We start from the raw sequence: 25,325 nt of genomic DNA, 5'->3' as shown, positions 1-25,325 counted from the left end.
ATTCTGAATAAAATCAATCAAAACTTGTTGTGTATCGTTATATACTATCGTCCATTTCAATCTGACGTCAAACTGGTTGACTGTGCGCTTGTCGACCTAAAGGAGTAGATAGGCGGTGGCTGATCTCTTGTAGGCTGCGATGGGACGACAGCAAACATGGCAAACATATTGGTCCTCGGTATCTAATGAACACAAAGAGCAGCATACGCGAAGTAAGTTTTACATCACCAAACTGTGATTATACTTTTTATCGCCCTAAACAAGTTTTCTGGGTGTAGATATATATCCATGTTTCTTTATATTCGTAATAAAGGACGCTATGAATGCAGGGTCATAAACATCGTTCTCAGTTTTGGCTGCTGCCTGTTGGGTAAAAGCGCGAAGCTTGTTTCGCAGAACAACAGTTGAGCCAGTGTAATCAAACCCGACGAGGCGCCCATTTGTCTTAGTCCCAATAGTTTGCTTCATAGTTACGCCCCTTAGTCATGCCAGGATTCGCTTATGTTTTGGGGTTTAAATCCGATTCGACCCAAAAATGATAACTGTAATTGTGATGTCTGTTAATACCATACTCCTGCTTGTGGGTTCCACGTGAAAGGCAAACGTCTAGGGTCTGTGTCTATTGGGCTTTCATAACACATTATACTGACGTCGCGTCGTAACTGAAATATTGTTCAAAGTGTTAAGCTTCAATCACAGACCGCCTCATGGTCTACGGTTAAGAATATCTGAAACATTGATACGTGTAGCAACACATTGGTTTTATTAAAGTTTTATAGCAATTCTTCCGCGGACGAATGGGTCCGAGTTGACTCTGGACAGGAAGCAAAATTGGAAAGAGAAAAGAAGTTTCAAACTCTTGTGTGACAACATTTGGTTTGTCAGTTTGTTGTTTTGCAGTCGGCAGTGTGCTAGGCATACGACGGTTGCCTGTAAATAATCGAGTATGGGCCAAACTAGTGATTGATACAGCGAGCAACATCCCGCGCCGTCCGGGTACGATGACACGCCTGACCACCCGATCCGTTTAGTCGCCTCTACGATTAGTACAGATTCCTCGGGACCATTTGTAACAAAATGGGGATGCGGTTTGTTTGTTTGTTTGTTGTTTAACGCCGCCCTCGAAATTTTCCAGCTATATGACGGCGATCTGTAAATAATAGAGTTTGGACCAGACAATCAATTGATTGATATCATTGACATCGATCTAGGCAATTAGGAGTGAATGAGTGTGGTTTTACGCCGCTTTTGGCAATATTCCAGCAATATCACGGCGGGGGACACCAGAAATGGGCTTCACACATTGTACCCATATCGGGAATCGAACCCGGGTCTTCGGCGTGACGAGCGAACGCTTTAAACACTCGGCTACCCGACCGCCCCAGTCAATTAGGACACGATGACATGCATCAATCAAGTCTGAGTCTGACCCCCCGATCCCGTTAGTCTCCTCTAACGACAAGACCCGTGAAGATCCGGGGTAGAATATAGGTCTTCAGCAACCCATCCCTGCCGTAAAAGGCGACTATGCTTGTCGTAAGAGGCGAATAACGGGATCGGGTATTCAGGATCATTGACTTGGTTGATGCATGTCATCGATCCCAACTGAGTAGATCGATGATCATGATATTAATCACTGGATTGTCTGGTCCAGACTCGATTATTTACAGACCGCCGCCATATACGCTGGAATATTTCTAAGTACGGCATAAAACAAGCAAACCACCCAACTATTAACGGCAAGCATTGGTTTGAAGATCAATCCTAACCAAGATCTTCATGGGTGTAATGGGGATAAAAACGTTTCCGAGAACAGAAATAACCAGTTCAAGCGTGCACATACGGTGTTGTGACGTCACATCCTGAATTGGACATCTAGGTTAGTATAATATCGCATTCCTTTAAAAAGTTACTTGTCGGTGAGGTAGCTCAGTTAGTCAACCATTTACGACGATAACACCGGTTCAAATCCATAAAAGAGCACCAGCTGTGAAGCAGATCTAACTACATGGAGATCTGTTACTTATAAACGTTTCTGCCGTGTTCATGTATCTGTTAATCTGCAGTGGTAAACGTCAGAAACCTGCATTATTTCGGTTTTTCCTTCCACGCGAAGCTCAGATGTTGTGACGCCACTGAAATACTGTTAGCAAATTCACTCTTGCCATGCGTCATTCGTGACTAACTCGTGTTTTTCCGGGGCAAGCCGAATAGCGACTCGTGCCCTTCTCATGGCCATTTTTGCGACCGGGTTCCGTCTTAGCGCAAACTGGCATACCTAAAACAATTGTCAACTCGTTGTGTAATGGTTCACATATATTTCCCCATATATTATACATATTTCAGATGCAATTTAAAGCACATCGGGACATGCAGAATTAAACAATATGATTGAACACAATTAACTGTGTCTTGGGTATATTTTTTTAGATGCAAGACACATGTAAAATCACAAAATATTTCTGAGGGATTCTTTAACGAAGAACTTGAAATCATACGCGCATTCTGATTGGTTTGTCGTATTTTCGCACATAACATTCATCGATAGGGGAACGAGTCTTCTTGCAGGTTACGGAAAGGGGCGAGTGGTGACGAATGGCCAGGCGTTACTGATGTTGGACAAAGAGGCCTACACGAGTTACCTCCCATGTAACGATAGTGAAAAGAGTTTTTTCCTGACCCATTCACCAATATGTGTCAATACGCCTGAATATTCACTGAACTCATCTTCATAAACATCTGCATACATCACTAAAAAATGAAACATTATCTTTCTATCAAGGCTGGCCTCGCGTGCAAGTCACGTTACTGATCATGTGACCGAATGTGATGATCACATGACCACACATTTCATTTCTGATGGCAGGCGGTAAGGATGTCAAAGAACAGGTACGTAAACATATCAGGTCAATCATCAACGCTTACTGTGTTTCACAACTTCCTAAAACGACGTCCAACTGTTGCTTAAAGTACACAGTTGCTCGGTTAGATTGTCAAAAAAAACGTAGTGGTTAGGAAACTTACCTGTTTACTACAGTCAAACCACGTTACAATGGCCGTGTGGAATGTTTGTATACGGGATATCTTCTCACACTGATACAGTGTTGTTGTCTCATATTGCATTACATGTTTACTGTTTGGAGATAAGATGCAACAATTGTGCAATGTAATGTCATTGTAAATCTAACACCAATAAGCGTTAAAAAATGTAATTTGCTATCTTTTATATGGGCGAGTGACATGGAATTATTGCGGTCAATTTGCGGTCATTTTGCGACATTCAGCTAAAACGGAATGAGATTTAGGGAGTAGGTAATGCTATGAAACGTTATTTGTCACTGTCTATCGCAAATATCCTTGTACATGTAAATAATGTTTCCTCGTAGGAAGTGTAACCTTGATATCATGTCGTTTTATAAATATTTTTATCCTTTGATTTTTTATGATTATTTTGGCTCAAGATTTGACCAAATATCCTTTCTGAAATATGTTTAATGTACATTTAAATCTTTATGTCAAGTTTCAAACTGAAATATCTGTATTTGTGTTTACACTCGTTAAGGGGAAATGTGTGGTAACTAGTGAGATTGTGTTTTACATTTCTATACATTAAGATAGGCGTCATCCCGATATCCTGGAGTGTTTGTACACAGAAGACAGATTCATGTGTTAAACAAGGTAGTCCACATCATCTGCGTGGCATTATTAACTCTCATTTACCAATACATCTGTATGACCATTGTCACTTTGGGCAGGAATATTCTTTAAAATGCAAAGGACATGTACACGTTCTGTGTCTTACTTAAGAAATAAACGACGAATGGCTGTTGTTTATCATACAATAAAACACTGAAGAGAGAATAAACCACGAGGGGCGCAGCCCCTCGTGGTTTATTCTCTCTGCAGTGTTTTATTGTACGGTAAATAACGACCTCGATCCGTTTATTTCTTAAGTAAGACACAGAACTCGTACATGTCCTTTGCATTTTAAAGAATATTCTATGCCCAAAGTGACTGATCATACAGATGTATTGGTAAATGAGAGTTAATAATGCCACGCAGATGATGTGGACTACCTTGTTTAACACATGAATCTATCTTCTGTGTACAAACACTGCAAACATGCACAGCCTCTTTGAGGATGAAGATAAAATGTACATTGTCAAGCTTTCTAAATATTTACCCGTATTTTAATAATGATGACTCCCTCAATAAAATCCGACCTCGGCAATGTCGGACAAGTCCATTTTATGCACTGCTGGGTATTTCCAGCATATTTTCACATTCCTCATGTCGGTTACCTGTACCGATTGTCACATCTCTCCCGCTTTTGGATGCGATCGTTCTTCGTTTATCTGCATTGGAAAATAAACTGCACCCCTCATGGTTTATTCTCCCTGCGGTGTTTTATTGTACGATTAACAACTCCCACTCGTCGTTTATTTCCTAAATAACGTCCATATCCCTATCAACTGTTGAGCAAGACACTTTATGTCATCAGCAAGAAACGGTCCACATGGGGAAGGTTAGCTTGACAACATTCCAACATTAATGACTGGGCAGGGTGGATTTGTAGGGGAGGGGTTTGTAGATTCCGAGGTATGATGTGAAACCTCCACTAACTTATGGTATTACTGCGTCACTAACTTATGGTATTACTGCGTCACTAACTTATGGTATTACTGCGTTCACTTATGCCAGTATGAGGACATATACCATGAACACAATTGAATATTAAACTCTCTCAAATCTGTTTCATGTAAGGAACATACAATGTGCTGTACGTGATGCTATCATGCTTGTCAATATTGGCGAATGTATATTGCTACTGTTACAATGACTGACAGACAATAGTTCATTCTTATTTTACCACAGTTTTTAGTACACAAACAAATTGGTTTCAACACTGGATGCTTCGCGGTAATTACACTGAGACCAGATGCGACCAGGCCACGCGAGGAGAGCTTGCACCTTCACCCTACGACTTAATTTAAGCCCAACGTGAAAACCAAATAATTCTACGTTATCAATGATAACCCGCTACCATAACAAGTACACTATGTGATGAATGCAGCTGCTGGGATTGATGTACTGTTGATGTATTATTTATTAGAGCTTTGATAGTGATGAAATTATCTTCAGTAATTCTCACCGAGCATTTTTGCTTCACACTGATTGGCTAGTGTGTTCCATTTTTCGCATTGTTTTCGTTGTTTGCGAAGAAAATAATCGTAACCTGACGTCATAAAAGCGCTGTCACAAATAATTGAAGATGTCGTCATCCATTGTAGATGACGTCACAAACAATATTATGTGACCTTGATCTAATAATAGGGAAACAGCTGATATTCCCACATAAGATGTCACATTCCACTTTTTTCTAATTTTTCACAGAAAAAAGGACTATGGGTAAAAATATAACGAATAACGCATGTATGAACGATATGAATAGAATAAAACTGGGAGACAGTTCTTCTCGGATATACAAGAAGTAGGAATAGCGTAGTAACTCTTGACAAAGTAGACACAATTTATGATCACAACTTCTCTAATTAAATCACATCCCGCTGTCAAGCAAGGGCAACGGTATTGGCAACGGTATAAGGATCTATACCGAAACAGTACAGTAATTATAGAAGTTGTTATTTATGAATTGTGTCTACTTTGTCATCCGTCAATTTTGAAATAATGCCTATCAAACAATTAATTCGTAGTAACTCTTGTTGTAACTGTGACCTCGGAAGACCAGTGCTGTGATACAGTGACTTGCGGATACACATGAAATACGAAACGCTGATCTCTTAAAAAGGGAAGGGTTATAATCGGGAAATAACTTAAAAGATAAGAGATATTGGTTTCTAGTAATAGTCGTATGATGATAGTGAACGAATTGGGAACACATTACAACCGGGAGTGAAGTATGACAGTAGATGTTATGACCGCCAACGATCTTGATTGACGATAGGGAAGATGGAAAATTTCAAACTTGACATTTTTGGATCAGTAGTGCGTAATACCGCCACGATATATCAAACGTTCATTCGCTCGACGAAACATACTGATTTGAGGGAGTCTGTTCCACTCCTCTTGCAGCGCCTGGCCACGTTCTGCCAACGTGGTCGGCGGCCTATGACGTTGACGTACACGTCTCCCCATCACGTGCCAGACAGTGGGGGCAAGGTCTGGGCTCATTGTTGGTCATGGAAATCTGTGAATGTTGTGCTGCAGGAGGTGAACATTGAAGATTCGTGCACAGGAACACGGTAGTTGCGGTCCTGAAAGACCAAACGTTGACACACATGCCTCGCAAACGGGACAGCAAAGGGTGTCAGTGTGTTGTTCCGATAGTAGTGTCCAGAGACCCTTCCTTGCACAAAATGGAGTAGGGATTGGTCGGTCATAGTCATGCCACCCCACACCATAATCGATCCTCCGCCAAAGCTGACATTGGGTTGACGTTCATTTCGAAGTCGCCAGACACTGACAAGCGACGATTGCCCCAGTTTCGACGTTATGTACACCATTGAGGCCTGTGGGGAATATGACGATTTGCAAGGGGCAGCACAGCATGGCCGTCGAGCTTGGAATAAGCTGCATATAGACGATTTCTATTCGTCTGACTCGTATCTCGTACTCCAGTAGCCTGATGAAAGAAGGAAAGATGCAGCAATTTGATGCGCCGTTTGAGCTCGACGTCATAGAGCCTGGGTTCGGATCAATCAATCCTGTACACTTGTCGTTGACCTTGGACCCCCTGAACGGGGTCGATCGACATTATTTTGAGTTTCTTGGTACCTGTTCCATAGTCTGCTATTTACAGTGAGACGTTGAACCTGTTGGCCACCTGTTGACTTCTGTTTCCAGCATGCCAAGAGCCTGTACCCACGTCGCATCGCTAGATCATAAATAAACAATGAATGAAAAGCAGAGATCCACAGAGATTAATCGACCTTCCTTGAAAGCGTCAAACCCAGGAATGACACTCTACGCATGAGTGTAACGCTACTGCGTGCTGCACGTGCAAACGATAGTACGTGTTTTGGTGTTTTACAGACATACACGTTCTTGCATAGGATGTTTGTCGTCAGCATTTATCTTTGTTCTAATACTTGGCATTAACATTTGTATTTCACGGCCCCCTACTTTTTAAGTGTATATTATGTGGCCCTTATCCTACGTAATCATCTTTATTGCAAGGGATGGATCATAATCATTGAGGCCGTTGGTAAATATATCTTTCTCTTTATATTGTGCTACTATCTACACCGATATCACATACGTCAGCGCCGGTCATAAGACAATGACCTTGCAGTATGTGGGCCCACACTAACTTGTGTGTAAAGTAGTGTTATCTGTCCGAATGTGATGTCAGTCACTCCAGCCGTCAGTGAGGAATGCAGCCGTCCACGGTCGGATAGACATGCCGGTCAGGGTGATGGGACGGAGAGTTTACGGCTTCTTTGCCTCAAAGGGGCGGTGGGGTAGCTAAGTGGTTAAAGCATTCGTTCACGTCGAAGTCCCGCGTTTGATTCCCCACATGGGTACAACGTGTGAAGCCCATCTCTGATGTTCCCCACCCTGATATTGCTAGCATATTGCTAAAGGGGAAAACAATATTCAATCACTCTTTAACTCAGAGATTCTTGTGAGAATTCGGTGGTTAAAGTGGCAGACCGTCGAACGACGCTTTATAGATACATGAAAGTTTTACCCAGGTATAACCATTGCCCACGAGTGTCAAGTGAAGGTGAAGGTCGTGATGATGTTAGATAGCTTTGTCCCGTATCGTGGAGACCTCACATATGTCCATGTTAGTATTGAAGACTGATTCTAGTGATATCAAGAGTGACCTAGGCAGATATCATTAACTGAGTTTGGTGCTAGATTTTTTTCTTGGCCAACCAAGATAACTGATACCCGAAGGTCAGAGATACGCACAGCGGCAACCGCCCTCATTTCCTTCTGTAACACATGAACCGTCGTTTGAAAAAAACCCATTAGTTATCAAAAACTAAATAAGTTTAAATTTGATATAGACCCAGGAATAGCATCCAAACATCTGTAGGCATATAAACCAAATATCAAATAGATACATGGAATCAGCTTCCATTTGAACTTTTCTACGTTAACATCTTGAGTCTCGTCTCTTCTTTTCGATTGGAATTCTAGAAAATGGTGAGGATATACACCGTAATCAAGCTGGGGTGATAACGGTGTAATAATCAACATCGAAACGTCGCTTGGTGCAATAAACCAGATGTTGTTATCCATAAAGTTGGACGTTTCCATATCTCATCTCTTCCCCCAAGCCTTTCGCTACAAACTTTCAAGTGTGCGCTTCGAGCATGTCATACTGCAGAACTATTACTGCATGTCCAACAGGCATCTCTCTATTCACATACCAATCACACGGAAATTACCAACATGTTAAACAGGCACCACCTTATCATCCACAGACGTGTCAGGCACCATGATCTCCACAGAAGTTTCACACTGGCACCACGATCTCCACAGAAATTACACATTGGCACCATGATCTCCACAGAAGTTTCACAATGGCACCATGATCTCCACAGAAATCTCCAACTGGCACCATGATCTCCACAGAAGTTTCCAACTGGCACCATGATCTCCACAGAAGTTTCCAACTGGCACCATGATCTCCACAGAAGTTTCCAACTGGCACCATGATCTCCACAGAAGTTTCCAACTAGAACCATGATCTCCACAGAAGTTTTGAACTTGCACCATGATCTCCACAGAAGTTTCCAACTGGCACCATGATCTCCACAGAAGTTTCCAACTGGCACCATGATCTCCACAGAAATTTCCAACTGGCACCATGATCTCCACAGAAATTTCCAACTGGCACCATGATCTCCACAGAGGTTTCCAACTGGCACCATGATCTCCACAGAAGTTTCAAACTGGCACCATGATCTCCACAGAAATTTCCAACTGGCACCATGATCTCCACAGAAGTTTCAAACTGGAACTATGATCTCCACAGACCTCCTGAAGACGCATCATGCAAGCATCATGCAATCACATAACGTGAACCATAGTTTTATACCAGCAATGTCTCTCACAATAAACTACCCCGAAACTTTAAATTACATTAACTGTTCCCTGTCGCTTGAAGAGTTTGATAGGGACAACAGTGTCTATTGTAGCGGTCACATCTATATACGTGTACATACATCTATACACAGGACAGGGCGGTCGGGTAGCCTAGTGGTTAAAGCGTTAGCTCGTCACGCCGAAGACCCGGGTTCGATTCCCGACATGGGTACAATGTGTGAAGCCCAGTTCTGGTGTCCCCCGCCGTGATATTGCTGGAATATTGCTAAAAGCGGCGTAAAACCTCACTCACTCACTCACTCACTCACTATACACAGGACACGTTTCACAGGTACACATACTGACTGACTTACATCAGAATCACCAAAACCTTGTGAGATATGTGTGTTTATGTGACGCCGCAATCAGCCATATACCAGCACTATGACGGCGGCCTGTGAATAATCCAGACTGGACCATACAGACAAACAATTGATATTGTGATGACACGCGTCCCTGACACTGACCACCCAATCCACAGAGTCTTCTCTAACCATGGATTGGCGGGGACCTAATCTTACCCGGAATCAGCACGAGGTGATTAGAGATAAACAGAGGGGTAAAGGAAGGTGTACACCCATGTTTAATGGTGGCTAAGAATTCAGACAAACAAGAAATGGTAATTCGTGGGTATTGAATTACTGTGTGTATAACGCACATGCTTATAAAGAATTAATGGATATAACGAATTTATTTTTAGCTCCGGCCATTTGCTGTATATATGCTTATAACGAACTACGGTTACACCGAACTAAAATTAGTGGTCCCTTTGAGTTCGTTATAACCGTAGTTTACTGTAGTTTTGTCTTAGACCTTAAGTTTGCAGTGTTAATGCGATTGTTTTCAGCCTAGTAACGCCTATAACGTTTGTAAGTATTGGGTCAAATCCAGTTTGTAAGCTTTAAGTTTATATTTTCTTTTTGCCGGCAGGTATAACTTCATTTTATACGAATCGTAAATTAATTCAAAACTTATTTAACAAGCTCATCTACGGAAATTGGTACAGACTGTATAAACACCAGGTACCCATTCCATGCTGAACAATACGACCACCGTCAAATGGCTTGGATATTGCTGCGTGCAACGTTAAACAACAAACAAACAATGAGACCAGCTGTCCCCAGCTGACATTTATTGGGACGAGGCCGAGTGGTTGGCAAATATTAAATCTAACAGTGAATGGTCAGTTCATTATTTCATTACGATATCCGACCAACCGTATTGTATTACCTCGAACAGCACACGTCCTCTCACCCAATTGAAAATGCACACTTGATTCGACAAATCTAAATTAGTTTTTGTTGTTGTATGTTTGTTCTCTGGCAGCCTACGAGGATGCGTTCATAAAATCCTTCCAGAAAGCTCTTTCTTATTCCGGCCATCGCTTATAATGTACTGCCAACCACAACGTTTGTCCTTTATAAAACAACCTCCGTGGTCAAGTGGTAGAGCGTCTGCTTGGAGAGCCGATACCCGACCGCGTCATACCAAGAGACGTTAAAAGATGGTACTTGTTGTTAACCTGCCTGATCGGCTCGGAGTCAGTTTGCTGTGTCTGAGTCGGGTATTCATGTTAAACTGCGGCATGGTATCTCAGAGGGCCAGCACGAGAAAATAGGTATTAGTCCGGACTAATACAAGCAGCCAAATACACATACGTGCATGCACTTTGCTATGTAAGTGCAGCAATCTTGAATGCGACTAGAAACCCCATTTCACCTCACCTCACCTCACCTCACCTCACCTCACCTCACCTCACCTTGATATTTGTCACATTCTGAGGTCTCGGACATCAGATTGTTTGTTTGTTTGTGTGCTGTTTAACGCCGCACTCAGCAACATTACAGCTATATGACGACGGTTTGTAAATAATCGAGTCTGGGCCAGACAATCCAGTGATTGATATCATGAGCATCAATCCACGCAATTCGGATCGATGACATGCATCAACCAAGTCAACGAGCCTCTTAAGACAAGCAGTCGCCTTTTATGGCAAACATGGGTTGCTGAAGAATTATTCTACCCCGGATCTTTACGGGTCTTTTATTTCGTCATAATAGTCAACTAAAGAATACCTTTTCCGTTCATGGTGGCACATGGTCCTGTGTACAGCACACGGGTCACAATTCAGGTGAAGTTCTGCAACGTTGGTAGCGGAGAACAGTTGACCAGTGTTTCGCGAACTGCCCAAAACTGAAGGACAGGTGATCTCTCCTTAGGCAAGTGACGTTAAACGAAATATACCTCTGTTCATCCAGCAGTGAATGGGTAGCCGCAGGGGTTGAAAAATTATTAAAAATGTTACTTGACCAAGGGCAAGTATGACCAACATTCTCCCTTGCCCTATTTTAAAATGTACTAGCCCAAAATCAAGCTAATAAATTCAGTAAAATGTTACTGCTGCAGGACTGAGAATAAAATTCTGAAATTTGAACATCCATCAATAAACGTTCTCTTACGATTGCAAGCGTGTATTTTTGGATACTTGGAACAAATGGTGCACTTCATGACATTCGCTGTGTCATCATACGCAACCCAGGGAAACTGGTCTTTCCACCCAGCGATGAATGTTCGTTTTCGTTTACATTCGTCATACTTCTTATTCTTTGCCGATATACAACTTTCGGAATTTCCCTCTGCCTTCCTTTTAAGTTCGTCCCCACCGCCAAAGAGCTTGAAATAGACCGCTGAGACATGATCGGCCATGTGCGGTACTGGCAACATAAATTGTTATTGCAGATACCCCTCTGGGTGCTAATGAGGCAAATGGAGGCTACTGTGTCCTTTACTAGCTTACTCATTTGAAACAACAGATTTACTACAGTGATCCCTCGCTATTGCACTCTTCAATATAGCGCTAACTCGGTTATTGTGTTCGGTAACACGTGGTTCCCAAAACTTATATACACTTTTAGTAAACTCAAGTCACTGACACAATGTCATTTCCCCATCGCAAAAACATTACCACCTGCACGCAACACCGGAAATACCAATCAACAAATTCCGCAATTAAATCCTATCATTACTATCTGGTTATAAAAAAAACACGTTTGTACCTTGACATATGTTTGTAGCATATTTTATTTTTTTTATTTAAAATTTCATTCAATACAGTTTAGATCAATTTTGCCGAAATCGTGCGTAAAGGGGTCGATAGATTCGCACAACTCGCCGTTATTTACAGCAACCACGGTCAGCGCCTCGAATGAACTTTAGTTGACAACGAAAAGAAACACATATTAAATAAATGCCATACTTTCACTCGTTAAAAGTCCCGTTTGTTGTAGTTCGACAAAATTATATTTCATCAAAGCTAGACCTAACGAAGCATCTAAAGTCGGAAAATGTTTCAACCTCGCGTTACAATTTCCAAGAAATTCCATTTCCAAGAAACATGTGCCATATATGGAAGTGTTACTACGATTTAACAATGAAACGAGCCTTGTTCTCGTTGTTGACCTGCCTGACATCAAAATGTATTAATCCCATTGGTTGACTGGCGTAGCTGTATGCAAATTACATTGTCAGTCTGGGACACTAACAAAATATTAGCCAATCAAATACCGTAACATGATCACATGATTACATTCGCGTGAAACTTGACCCAGTTCATTTTGTGTGCTCTACTTGTCCACGGGCATGCTAGAAAACGTATATTACACGCCCGACATCTAAACCTTACTTGGCACGGGCGTCGGGCAATGGTATTTTTCAAGCCCTGACCCGGTCGGATTAAATGGTAATGACCGTTAAACCTTCTAGAGTCTCACAGGCAGCTTGTGTTGTATACTCCTTAAGAAGCTGGGAATACAAATCAAGTGCACACTGATCCATTGACTAGGGTAATGACGGCTCACTTTGAAAATTAAGTGGATTTGGGTGTAGATTTGGCGCATAATGAATATACACGTTACTATCTGTCATCATGGTAGCTAAAGTATCCCTATCACACGTGGGAGTCGTGACTAAGTATTATACAAACAAAACTTCATATTCCTGAGGTATATAGCCAGCTATTCGTTGCGATGTTGTTTCGTGGTTACACGTTTTGAGTATATATAGTGGACGTTGAGTAAATCCCGTGGATGCTCAGACGCCTGTGAAAACGACTCTCAAACGCTCGGGAAAACGACGACCAAGCTATCGGAAAAATGATGCTCAAATGCCCGAGGAAACGACGCTCAAACGCTCCGAAAAACGACGACCAAGCACTCGGAAAACGACGCTCAACCGCTCGGGAAAACGACGACCAACCGCTCGGGAAAACGCCGACCAAGCACTCGGAAAACCGACCCCGATAACATCCCAATAACATGAAGGAAGTTATGCTGTCTTTTTTCCTACGCATCCTTTTGGACACATGGTAGTTTTAAATGTCGCTAGTTCCAGTCCATCTATGCATGTATGTGAAACAACATGAACACATGCTTTCAAAGCTTACTTGCAAACATCTCCTTGTCCCACTGTCCAAGTGTTGTTTCTTCAGGGTGACCGACCCCACTTCTCCTCGAAGCTGGGCCTCATCTGCTCCTGCCTGGGATGCATGGTGGGGACAGGCAACATCTGGAGGTTCCCCCGGATAGTAGCCACCAACAGCAGAGATGAGGGTGAGTAGGCGATGTCATATCCTGTGTCAGATACGTCAGCATACATACACAATATCATACCTCCCAAGCTCCTTCCCAGCGCGTGACACCTTCGTTACACTCTCGGTTACATCGCTGCCACCAGTATGGGCGCGGCCATTACAAGAATCTTGAAATTTGCACTCTAACCCCAAACGTAGTAACGTTTATACTTTTGTTTATGTCTTTGGGGATGCCATTATATTTCATTTTGAAAAGGTTTACGACTGACCATGTTTTCCAGATGAATTTACTTTGTTGTTTGTATAATCAGATTGGTTCGAAATTGCAGAATAACGGGAAATCAACCAACTTGATAATCAAATAGAAATTCAAATTGACAAAAAAAGAAAGTAACTTAGTAATTCGGCGTCACGGCAGTCGGCACTTGTGTGTAAACATAACGGTCATTCGATCGCGAGTTCAACCCTAAGCATGGTTTGGGCCACCTATCACAGTGGGGAGTTTTGACTGGTGGCAGCGATAGTATAGAGAGCTCCGCGAACGGGCTATCGCTGTGAGGAGCTTGCATACCTCCACGACGTCTATACACTGTTGTACCGAGGTTATTTCTGGACACGCAATTCTCTGTACAAAGTTACGTCCCTGGGTAGAAATAGGATCATATTATCGTTTTCGAATTCCTCTAATAACGATAATTCGTTTCCCAACTCCATGCCATAGCTCATCGGCTTCATCAAAATGGGGCGGTAGGGTAGCATTGTGGTTAAAGCGTTCGCTCGTCACGCCGAAAACCCGGGTTCGATTCCCCCACATGGTGTGCAACCCATTTATGCTGTCCCCCGCCGTGGTATTGCTAGAATATTGCTCAACGCGGAGTAAAACCATACTCATTCTTTCACTTAATCAAGTGATAAACGTCTAAGATGTGCATCTCTTCAGACATCCCCCTACATCAAACTACATCGCTCGAAGATGACTCCAATGTGTTCCCAAGTCATTTTGTTCTGTCACAAATGTGAAACATCACACAGATATTATTACTCTCATATCTAATAAGTATGGTATAATGAATTTAATAAAATACTGTTTAATCACCCTACATTTAGTCTCAGTTAAATCCCATAAAGAATGATTTGGATCTACCGAGAAATGACAATGCTTGCCACCACCCACTGTGCCAAACTGTCTATGACCAACCGATGTGTGTCTTGTCTTCCAGGAGGTCTCGTCTTCCTCTTGGTGTGGTTCTTCTTCCTCATGTTCTGGTCGATACCGATGCTTCTGATCGAATACGGCACGGGCCGATACACCCAGAAGGCAGTGGTGGACTCGTTCCGTCAGTTCGTGGGGAACAAGGCGGCATGGTGTGGGGCGTGGATTACCATCGTTTCCTTCATGATCTCGTAAGACACCAACACTGACATTCCTTGGTATTTCCTGGCGGAACAGCCCTTACGAAAGCACTAACGTGTCGTAAAATGTCTTTTGAAGACACCCATGACATTCACAGATCTAAGACCATAACATATTGATCGCCCTAAAAACAGTGCGTGCAAAACTGAAAGACGCGCACGATTTTAGGAAACGTATTTTTTCCCAATTTATCGTGACCTAATGGTGTGTAAAATGTTCCTTACCAGTTGCATTTATTTAAAAAATAATACTTGCTTCACTTGTATCGACATGGCTTACATTATCGCGTATCCAAGGTATTATATCTTCTTTCTGTTATGATAGATACCCTGGACACATTTATATCACAGCGAATTTGAACCCGATTTAAATTACATGACGCTAAAAATCGCCGTCCAATCGTTTAAAATCACGAGCTAGAGTTATACTTATATTAAGGGGATCACGTCTCTTCCGCAACAAACCTTTGATGGTGAATTGGTCTAAGGTATTTATCATGATAGTTAGTAGATATTATACCCTGGAACATCGAGGATGATGTACTGATGTTCCAGATGCTACTACTCCGTGATTCTGGGATGGTGCTTCTACTACTTCATCTACTGCATCTTTCACGAACTGCCAACTGAGGTGGAGGAATCCCAGGCTATATTCCTCGACTTCGCGGAGGTAACCACATGTCCCGGACCGCCTCTTCCGCTTATAACTTAATAATAATAATAATAATAATAATAACAACAACACATGACAGGTTTAACGGTACTACTCAAGATATAGAAGCTTCAAATATTAATCATATCACCACAACTAAAATCGATTATGAAATGATTTGCTTTTAATTTAACATATAAGTTGTAATGATTGTTAAATGTGTGTGTATATTATTGCACAGAATTGTTTACGTTCGGAGTCAGTTCCGTATATAACATGGCGTACCCGCAATGAAACCTTTGGATTCGATGTCTATTTGACAGGTTACCTTGACCTTATAATGTACGTGCACAACGTGTCTTGTTCCTCGTGTTCATCATTCATCGTGTTATTGGTTTAAGATGTAGATCGCGTATTCTTGACCGGTAACCGTTCCGTAAAACCGTGAAAAAACCTAGTCGTGCCTTAAGAGACGTCTTAATGGATTGATCATGTTTCTATGTGATGAAACCTGCATCACTTCGGGCTTTCCTCCCACATTAAGCTTGCACTCAATGTTATAACTGGAATACTGTCAAAGCTACACTAAACCAACTCACTCATTCACTGACCCACCAACTCCCTACTATACACAGAAAAGCGCTTGGCCGGTACTGACTCACGGGATCGCCATCGTCATTGCTGGCCTGTCCGTGGTGAAAGGGGTCAAGACTATAGAGAAGGTCAACATGTTTCTCGTCCCCGTGTTGTTGCTGATCCTGCTGTTCACGTTCGTGTGGTCATTGACACGGAAGTACGCGGATATCGGCATCAAGTACCTCTTCACGCCAAACTGGGGTATGACAATATATGTGAATAGACATGTTATCGGAAATCCTTTTCTTTGCAGGAAGTCACTCTCCCCAATAGTGGTATTTTTTACCGCTGGGGTTAGTTTTACGTCCCCAATAAACAGGAAACCTGCGTGCCACTGCCAAGTAATTATTTTTGCCTAACAAGAAAGGTTTTGCATCCTCACTAAAAATGAGTTCATCTGACAAGTCATTGCTTCATCTGCCTTGGAAATATTTGCGACCAAGACACTTGAATGCATACTGAAAAATCCATCTTCTAACCTACCAAAACAAAAGTTTTCTTTCCTCCTCAGTAACACAAACATAGCGTGTTTTGGGGCATCTGTTAAACCGCTGAGAAGGATCGCAGTTAGAATAACTGGAAATAGGCCAGCATTCTAACAATAGGTCTTGCAGTCTTATAAACAGTTAAATGAATTTACAGTGACATTAAAAATATGCTCCATACACTCCAGACTCTTTTGGCGACCCCCGTGTTTGGGTGGACGCCCTCAGCCAGAACGCCTTCGACACCGGGGCTGGGTCGGGGCTCATGATCCCCTACTCCTCCTACATGACCAGGGAGAACGGCATCGTCCGATACGGCACCCTCATCCCCACCGCCAACAACCTCGTCAGGTACGGCACTTCGACACTGTTACAGTTCCTTTCACCTCTTACAACGCAGTCAGCAATACCACAGTCTACCATGTCATATGTCCAGGTGCAGGTGTACCAGCCGAATGTGATATGGTTGCTGGGGTTTGGGTTTATACTGAATAATGTATTTTTGCGATATCGACCTTTGGAAACTAGCTGAATATGCCAAAGGTGCGAGAAAAAATTTCGGATTTGTGTTAAACATTGCACTTTTGTCAAAAGTCGAGAATTCAACATTTGTACATGATGAAAAAAATCGCAATACCGCTATCTCGACTTCTGAAATCAGGCCACGACAGCAAATCGAGAGAATGTATCATTCCATTTTATCGCGTTGTAGATGCTGTCAGTATCAGGAACACATTCCATGTTTCTTTTCAAATCGAAGTTCAACCCAATTCACTCACTCACTCACCCACTCACCCACTCACCCACTAACTCACTCACTTTTATTCAGCCTGATATCCGGGATCACCGTGTTCTCCACCGTGTTCTCCGCCATCATCGTCACCCAGCCGTCCCTGACGCAGTCCCAGATAGTGGCCATCATCAAGGACAGTGGACCCGGAAGTACTGGGCTCACCTTTATCTGGTTAGTGAGCAACAGTCATGACAGTCAATGTGTTTTAGTCGACGCATTCTCCCATTTTCGATTACCCCATGTATCAGATCTCCTTTATATTAAGAGGCCCATTCGATCCCCAATAAAGTGGTCTTAGGTTGGTTGTATGTGGCTCATAGCCTTGTTATATTGATAAGTCTTGATATATGGAATTATTATGTCTTCTTATTTTTGCCATGGTTTGTTTTTCCCCAAATATGTGATAGTTACATTACTAGTTTACTGTCCCTTGTCGACGGATATTTGTATAATGATTAATTTGTCTCATCGGCTGAAATATTACCGATGCGACGTATAATTTTCACTCTCACTCACTCACTCACTCACTCACTCATTCACCCAGACCCATTCGCTGCCATAACTTCCGTTTGCGTAGTTACGTCATCATCTCCATCTGTCATAGTCTTGCGAGGGACTTTTTTCGCACATGAGAGCAATTTCATTGGTCAGCTATTTTTAGCTGTATATCATTCTACTCATAAAGAAGCTCTGGAAACGAATGGGTCCAGGGTACTTATATCATAATATATTTGAGATAAACTACAGTCTGCTTTTCATTCAGTTGTCTGAAAAGTCCATACCACAGCAATTTTATCAGATATAATATCATCTGATTCGTAATGATATATCACTGACTTTTTTTTTTAAATCTGATGATTGTTACTTATTTATTCACTGATGTGTATGTACTGAGTTGATTTCTTCTCATCCGGGTGTTTTGTGTATCTGCAGGATCCCAGTTTTGTTCTCCTCGGTGGGAATATTTGGCAGAGTATTGTCCATCCTCTTTTTCCTGACTCTCTCCTTCGCTGGAGTTACATCGCTTATATCGAACATCGAGCTGTTCACACATACTCTGCAAGACTTTGGATGTAAGTTCCAGCATGGGCTTATATCCCGACATATCAGTTATATATCCCAACGTATCAGTTCTATATCCAGACATATGTTATACATCCCGACATATCAGTTATATATCCAATATATCAGTCATATATGTCCCGACATATCAGTTTTTATATCCCGACATATGAGTTATATATATATCTCGACATTTGAGACAAATATATCCCGACATATGAGTTATATATCCAGATGTATGAGCTATGTATATCCCGACATATTAGTTTTTATATCCCGACATATCAGTTATATATATATCCCCACATATCAGTTTTTATATCCCAACATATCAGTTAAACTATCCCGCCATTTGAGTTCAATATATCCCGACATATCAGTTATATATCCCGACATATGTTATACGACAGCGCCATACGACGTCGGCCAGTAAACAATCGAGGTTGGCCAGACATCAAGTAATAGTAGACCAGACAATATAAAGACGCGATAGCACTTCACTGATCCTGATGAAACCAAAGCGACATGTCACTATTGAACCACGTGCTCGGCGCACAAGGGCTGAGACTCTGCCGCTTACAAACACAATGTGAGTGAGTGAGTTGGGTTTAACTCCGCTTTTAACAATATTCCGAAGGCTTAATGTGGTAGGAAAGCCCGAAGTGATGCAGGTCTCGGACGTTTACCACTTCGGTGAAACCCACGAGCACGGGCATGGTGCTGACAAACCTAGAAACATTATTTGGGCGAACCGGGATTCGAACCAACAATCATAGGTTTCTGGCGTGCCCAAGGGACGCAACTCTGCACAGCGAATCGCGGCGCCTTAGACGACTGGGCCACCCGTGCCGCTTACAAACACAGAGAAACAACCAAGACATGTGCTCGTTTTGCAACACACTGGAGGCAGTTTTAATGTGTCGACCGATGCTTTCCTTATGACACTACAGATGCTATTCTGGCTGTGTGTTTCTAGTAAAGAGGCGATACGGCACCCCGTTAACAGTGGCTGTGACGTTCCTCATTGGGCTCATGTCTGCGCTGAACTTGGACATTCTCACAAACCAGGTAACGTCGAGGATTTTCAAAACATTTAAGGGCTTCAACAAGCTTGAACAACAATAAAGGCGACAATATTTCAATAATCATATGAAATTTCTACTGAAAGCTGGGTTGATTGTCCGATTCCGACTTTATCATGAGCGTGTGTTAATGAATCATTATCAAATAGTGGTAATACCAGGCGTTCGCGAATAGTTGAACTTATCCTGACCCTCCTGCACCTGTCACAAACACACGCATAGGGAAGTCAAGTGTTCACCTTAAAAACATGGAATCATATGGTACAAGTCAAAACACTTAATTGCATCGGACATTATGGTCGTTTTGACGCGTCAAATTTGGAATTGACCTCCACATGTCTACTATAGAACGTTTTTAAAGCTTTACGGAGGCCTTGAATGTTGTAACCTTGATCAAACGGATTTTTAGCAAGAGTCGCATGACGCTCCTTGAAATCTTCGCAGAAAGAGCATGCTCGATTGTACCTCCAAAATCGTGTCACCGAAGGCTGAAGCTGCTGCAATATTGCTGGACATAAGGGAGCTTTTCAGGCCGGTGAAGGAGGCTAAACTCAATCCCCGGCTCAAATCACTCTGGAATGACGGGTCAATGCTGAAGTGACTGAGATCACTCCAGAGTGTTTTGAGCCAAGGCTGAGATCAGCCTCAGAGCATTTCACCCTCGTAAGCCCAAGTGCCTCCCCGGGCTCAAATCACTCCCCTTCTTATTAACAAATATCCATATTTGATGTTCGTTAGGGCTGATATGTTTTGCTATAATAATAATTTGAAACTCTTTGTGTACAATATCTAGGAATTGTTTTTACTATGTGTATGGAGAAGGATCTGTGACAATTAGAGCAGACATGCGGTTGTGTAAGTGATCCTTGTGACGTATTAAGAAACATTATGTTTCCCTTGCAGGACTTTGTGTGGGGATTTGCTCTTGTCATCAACGGCCTGATGCTACAAGCGATGGTAATCATATACGGCGTGAAGCGGTTCCGGACAGAGGTCGTCAACAACTTCGGCGTGGGGGACTGGAAACTGCCTTGTGTCTGGGACTGGATAGTCAAGTGAGCCGACGATAGTAGATAGTTTGTATACTTACAGTAGGGTAGGAAACTTCCTTGTCTCTGTGACTGGATAGTCAAATGAGCCGTAGATAGTTTGTATACTTACAGTAGGGTAGGAAACTGCCTTGTCTCTGGGAGTGGATAGTCAAGTGAGCCGTAGATAGTAGATAGTTTCTATACTTACAGTAGGGTAAGAAACTGTCTTGTCTCTGGGACTGGATAGTCAAGTGAACCGAAGATAGTAGATAGTTTGTATACTTACAGTAGGGTAGGAAACTGCCTTGTCTCTGGGACTGGATAGTCAAGTGAGCCGTAGATAGTAGATAGTTTCTATACTTACAGTAGGGTAGGAAACTGCCTTGTCTCTGGGACTGGATAGTCAAGTGAACCGTAGATAGTAGATAGTTTGTATACTTACAGTAGGGTAGGAAACTGCCTTGTCTCTGGGACTGGATAGTCAAGTGAGCCGGAGATAGTAAATAGTGTGAATAGTGTAGTAGATATTTTTGTGTACACTTACAATAGTAGGATACTTCCTTCTACCTTGTCTCTGGGACTGGATAGTCAAGTGGGCCGAAGAAAGTGGATAATTATGAGAGCACAGCAGGGTACTATTATTCGTATGTTCAGTCCATGGGAGCCGTGGGGACACAAGCGTCGGAATTCGCTGTGCGCAGTAGCGTCCCTTAGATGTGCCAGAATCCTATTATCATGGGCTCGAATCCCAGATTCGCCCTCATTGTAGTTTTTCCAGCACCTGTCCGTGCTCGTGGATATCACCAGGGTGGTAAGCGTCCAAGACCTGTCCTCTACATATATTTTAGTTGACCTTTGTTTGTATGGTCGCTTGTTTTTGAAGGTGTGTGGTAGCCTAGTGGTTAACGCGGTGGTTCATCACACTAAAAACCCTGGTTTCAATTCCCCCCACATAGTCCAATAGATTTTGGTTATCACCGCGGTGTTATTTGTTGTAATATTGTTAAAGGCCACGTAAAGTCACGCTCACTGATTCTGTCTTCAGGGTTGTCGCCCCGTTAGAGGGCGTTGTGCTCATCGTGTGGTGGGCTATTGACCTCATCTCCAACTCAAGTGGAGATGGCGAGAAGTGGTATGAGTTCGGAAGAGAAACTTTCATTGTCACAGTAGTGCAGGTAGGTTGTTGGAGACTGTGCGTGGGCGTTGTTGGAGATTCACGTGGTCGTTGTTGGAGATTGTGCGTGGGCGTTGTTGGAGATTGTACGTGGGCGTTGTTGGAGATTGTACGTGGGCGTTGTTGGGGACTGTGCGTGGACGATGTTGGAGACTGTGCGTGGATGTCGTTTTGAGATTGTGCGTGGGCGTTGTTGGTAAGAACACGTCAAAGTTGAGAGTGGCAACCCTCTCCCGAGGCAAGATAGTTAAGTGACTACAAAAGTCCAGTTTCCACCCTTGCCGAACTACCCTGGAATTTCGTGGCTCAATCGTAGCTATTACGAGTTACGTCCCTTCTGTCCCTCCTTTTGACCAATCAGATTCCATCTCTCTTATCACTTGCACAGCTTCAAAATGGCAGCACCCAGTCAAGAAGATCTGATCGATAATCAAGATCTATATTGTAATAAAACGGGTTTTATCTCGCGAAGTGCATCAAATCATTTCAGATCCTTGATTAAAACATGGAAAGATTTGGAAAATATCTGTCCACGCCCTGTTAGCGGTAAACATGCTTTGCAAATCCTGCAGTTGATCGAAATCTGCACGTTGAAAACCATATTGTTTTCGAACCGGATATCTACTTCGTTGCGCCATTCTGATTGGACTATGCATAGACTCGTTAGTCCAGCTAAAATGTAACTCCATAATTCCAGCCCAAGTCGGCAAGGGTGGAAACTGGACTTTTACAGTCAGCTAACTCCCTTGCCCCGGGAAGATGAGTAGTAACACGTAGCCGTTGCTAGGGAAACAACGTGCCAGTTGGTAGAGGTGGCATTTGGGCATTACTAGAGATGGTCGAGGCTTGATAATGTACGGATCGCCTTGAAATATTGTTATAGGTGGGGTTAGTGAACACTCACTGTCTGAAAATGTTCAGTGCCCCACCATTATTCAGAACAAGTGCCCTCAGCACAGTGTAGGATGGTCTGTCGACCACAGGTATACGTGCCAGAAGACCTATCGGAATGTCATTTGGCGGCATTTGTACGATGCGTTTTTAACAGGATATGGGATGGTTTCAGAGAATTTTCACTTATTTTAAGTTATCTTCTCAAACAATTTTCACAGCTATTTTATCTTTTACACCTCCGCGCAAATACTCATTTTACAATAAAGGTCTGCAGAGAAATCACTCATCGTCTTTACGGTTTTGCAAAAAAGTGTAATTAATAATAATTAATTTAAAATAGTTTAACCACATAAAAATTTCATCTACGAGAAAACAATACTAAGTTATATATCATAGTTGTAACGCTCGTTGCGGCACTAGTCTCACTCACTTGTTCCGGAAGAAGGGCGCGAATTGTACAATGGGAATTAATTCTGTATGATACAGAGCTACCTATGACGACGATTTGTCTTTCCGTCTATGATAAGCGCCTGCATCGCGATATATAGAGATTACTAACTGAGTATGTTTCCGTATTAATATCATATATTAGGAATACCAAATTGCATTAAGCGAGCCTTTGCCTTTTGCCTTTCTATTCCTAATATGAGATGTTTATGATACGGAAACACAAGTCCAATAATGTCTTTATCCTATAATGTCATTCTTTAAATATTCGAGGTTCAATTCAGACCTAATGTCGCCCAAAGAAATAACTTTAGAAGCCGCGTAGGAATATTGTGTTTGAGTGAACCGCCCCATATATCATGTAGTGCAAAATACTTTGCAACCACACATGTCCACAGAATCACACACACCAGTAACCCGCATCAAAACGTATTGGGAACATTAGTCAATAATATATTGAACATGCAGAGGTTTCCATTTAAACATAGTTCCTGCCAGGTGGCCTCATTTGCATATTTATCGGATTGGTTTCTAGCATCCATAACACTGTCCAGTATTTGATAAGTTCAGATACGACATGTCGTGAAAGGACCCCCGACATACGACAGTTCGAGCTGCGCAGTGAACACAAACTCATGCCCGCAGCCATTCTTAATGTGAAACGTAATGTTTCCACTTGCATTATTTTCAGTGGTTTGGCTTGATGATGTTGACAATCCTGTGCAATGTGGTGGCCATAGTATGTGTATCGAGATGGTCGAAGAGTTCGACCTACATGGTCTTCCAGGACACGAGTCATCTAGAACCACTCACGGCATCAGAGCCGGAATATGGTTCAGTGAGCAAGAAGGACCTGCATTCCTCACAGACATACCAGGACATCAAGTTGTGATGAACGCTCTTCATAATCTCTTCATACTTAAAGTATATTCGTTCATGTCCATGTATGTTGTGGTAGAGTGACCAGGACCCCGTTCGCAAAGTGATCTTGGCCTGCGACTGTCGTAAGTTATGGTCGCCTTGCGAAACGGGGTCCGGTTTTGTGCAATCGACTCGAATGGGCAGTGCAATCCATCATTGTCTTCGTTATTTGAACTGAATTACGGTATATTGTCCTTTCCGTGTTTGAGCTTTTTAAAAATAATTTTGGATGGGCATTTTATCCCGACCAGATCACCCCAAGCTTCCTTGACGATAAAATCAAACATATTGCAAAGAATCAATCCTTTCAGCTTGATTTATCTTCCCATGCTTTTAATGTAAGTCTATTTTGTAATTGATGTTTCTTGGCAAAGAGAAACTGGTTGAAAAATGAAAACTTCAACTGTGTTTTAACACTTGTGTACATATTGATTATCAATAAACATTTTTCTTTTGCTGTTTTCAATCCTTTAGTCTTCATCTTCATCTGCATCCTGTATCCCGCAGTATGCACTATTTGATGTAAACGTCAGCCATTGTGTATCAGTACGGCGTGGGACGTCAGTCATGCTTCAACCATTGACTCTGTTACCTGGATATTAATCACTGGCAGAAACCGATATTCACCCACTGCGGTACTATATAGGTTCATCAGTCAGTTCATCTGAACAAATAATTTTCAAAACATCCCCAGCCTTTTGAATTATCTGTTTCTCGTAAAAGGAGACTATGCTTGTCGTAAGAGGCGACTAAGGGGATCGGGTGGTCAGGCTCGCTGACTTGGTTGATGCATGTCACTGTATCCCAATTGCGTGGATAGATGCTCATGATGTCAATCACTGGATTGTCTGGTCCAGACTCGATTATTTATAGACCGCCGTCATATAGCTGGAATATTGCTGAGTGCGGCGTTAAACAACACCAAAAAACACACAAAAATTCATGTCATGCTCATAGTATAAGATATATGCGTGAATCGGCGATCCCAGTTACTCCTTGTCATATGTGCACTGGAAGAGCTAAGTAA

General features: G+C 42.4%; 1 protein-coding gene across 1 annotated transcript; it reads left to right on the top strand.

The window, feature by feature from the left end:
- Positions 1-2,842: 2,842 nt before the first annotated feature.
- Positions 2,843-24,753, top strand: LOC139462422 (uncharacterized sodium-dependent transporter YocR-like). The gene is made up of 12 exons (XM_071244128.1): positions 2,843-2,889; positions 13,607-13,727; positions 14,929-15,112; positions 15,677-15,791; positions 16,409-16,610; positions 17,083-17,245; positions 17,724-17,858; positions 18,621-18,760; positions 19,726-19,817; positions 20,735-20,886; positions 21,908-22,037; positions 24,069-24,753. The coding sequence occupies exons 1-12, from the start codon at positions 2,860-2,862 to the stop codon at positions 24,267-24,269; spliced, it is 1,665 nt and encodes a 554-aa protein (XP_071100229.1). The 5' UTR covers positions 2,843-2,859; the 3' UTR covers positions 24,270-24,753.
- The last annotated feature ends 572 nt before the right edge of the window (positions 24,754-25,325 follow it).

This window comes from Haliotis cracherodii, unplaced genomic scaffold, assembly GCF_022045235.1.
Source record: "Haliotis cracherodii isolate W230 unplaced genomic scaffold, xgHalCrac1.p SCAF_1, whole genome shotgun sequence".
Classification (NCBI taxonomy): Eukaryota; Metazoa; Mollusca; class Gastropoda; order Lepetellida; family Haliotidae; genus Haliotis; species Haliotis cracherodii.
This window is presented reverse-complemented; position numbering and strand designations above follow the sequence as displayed.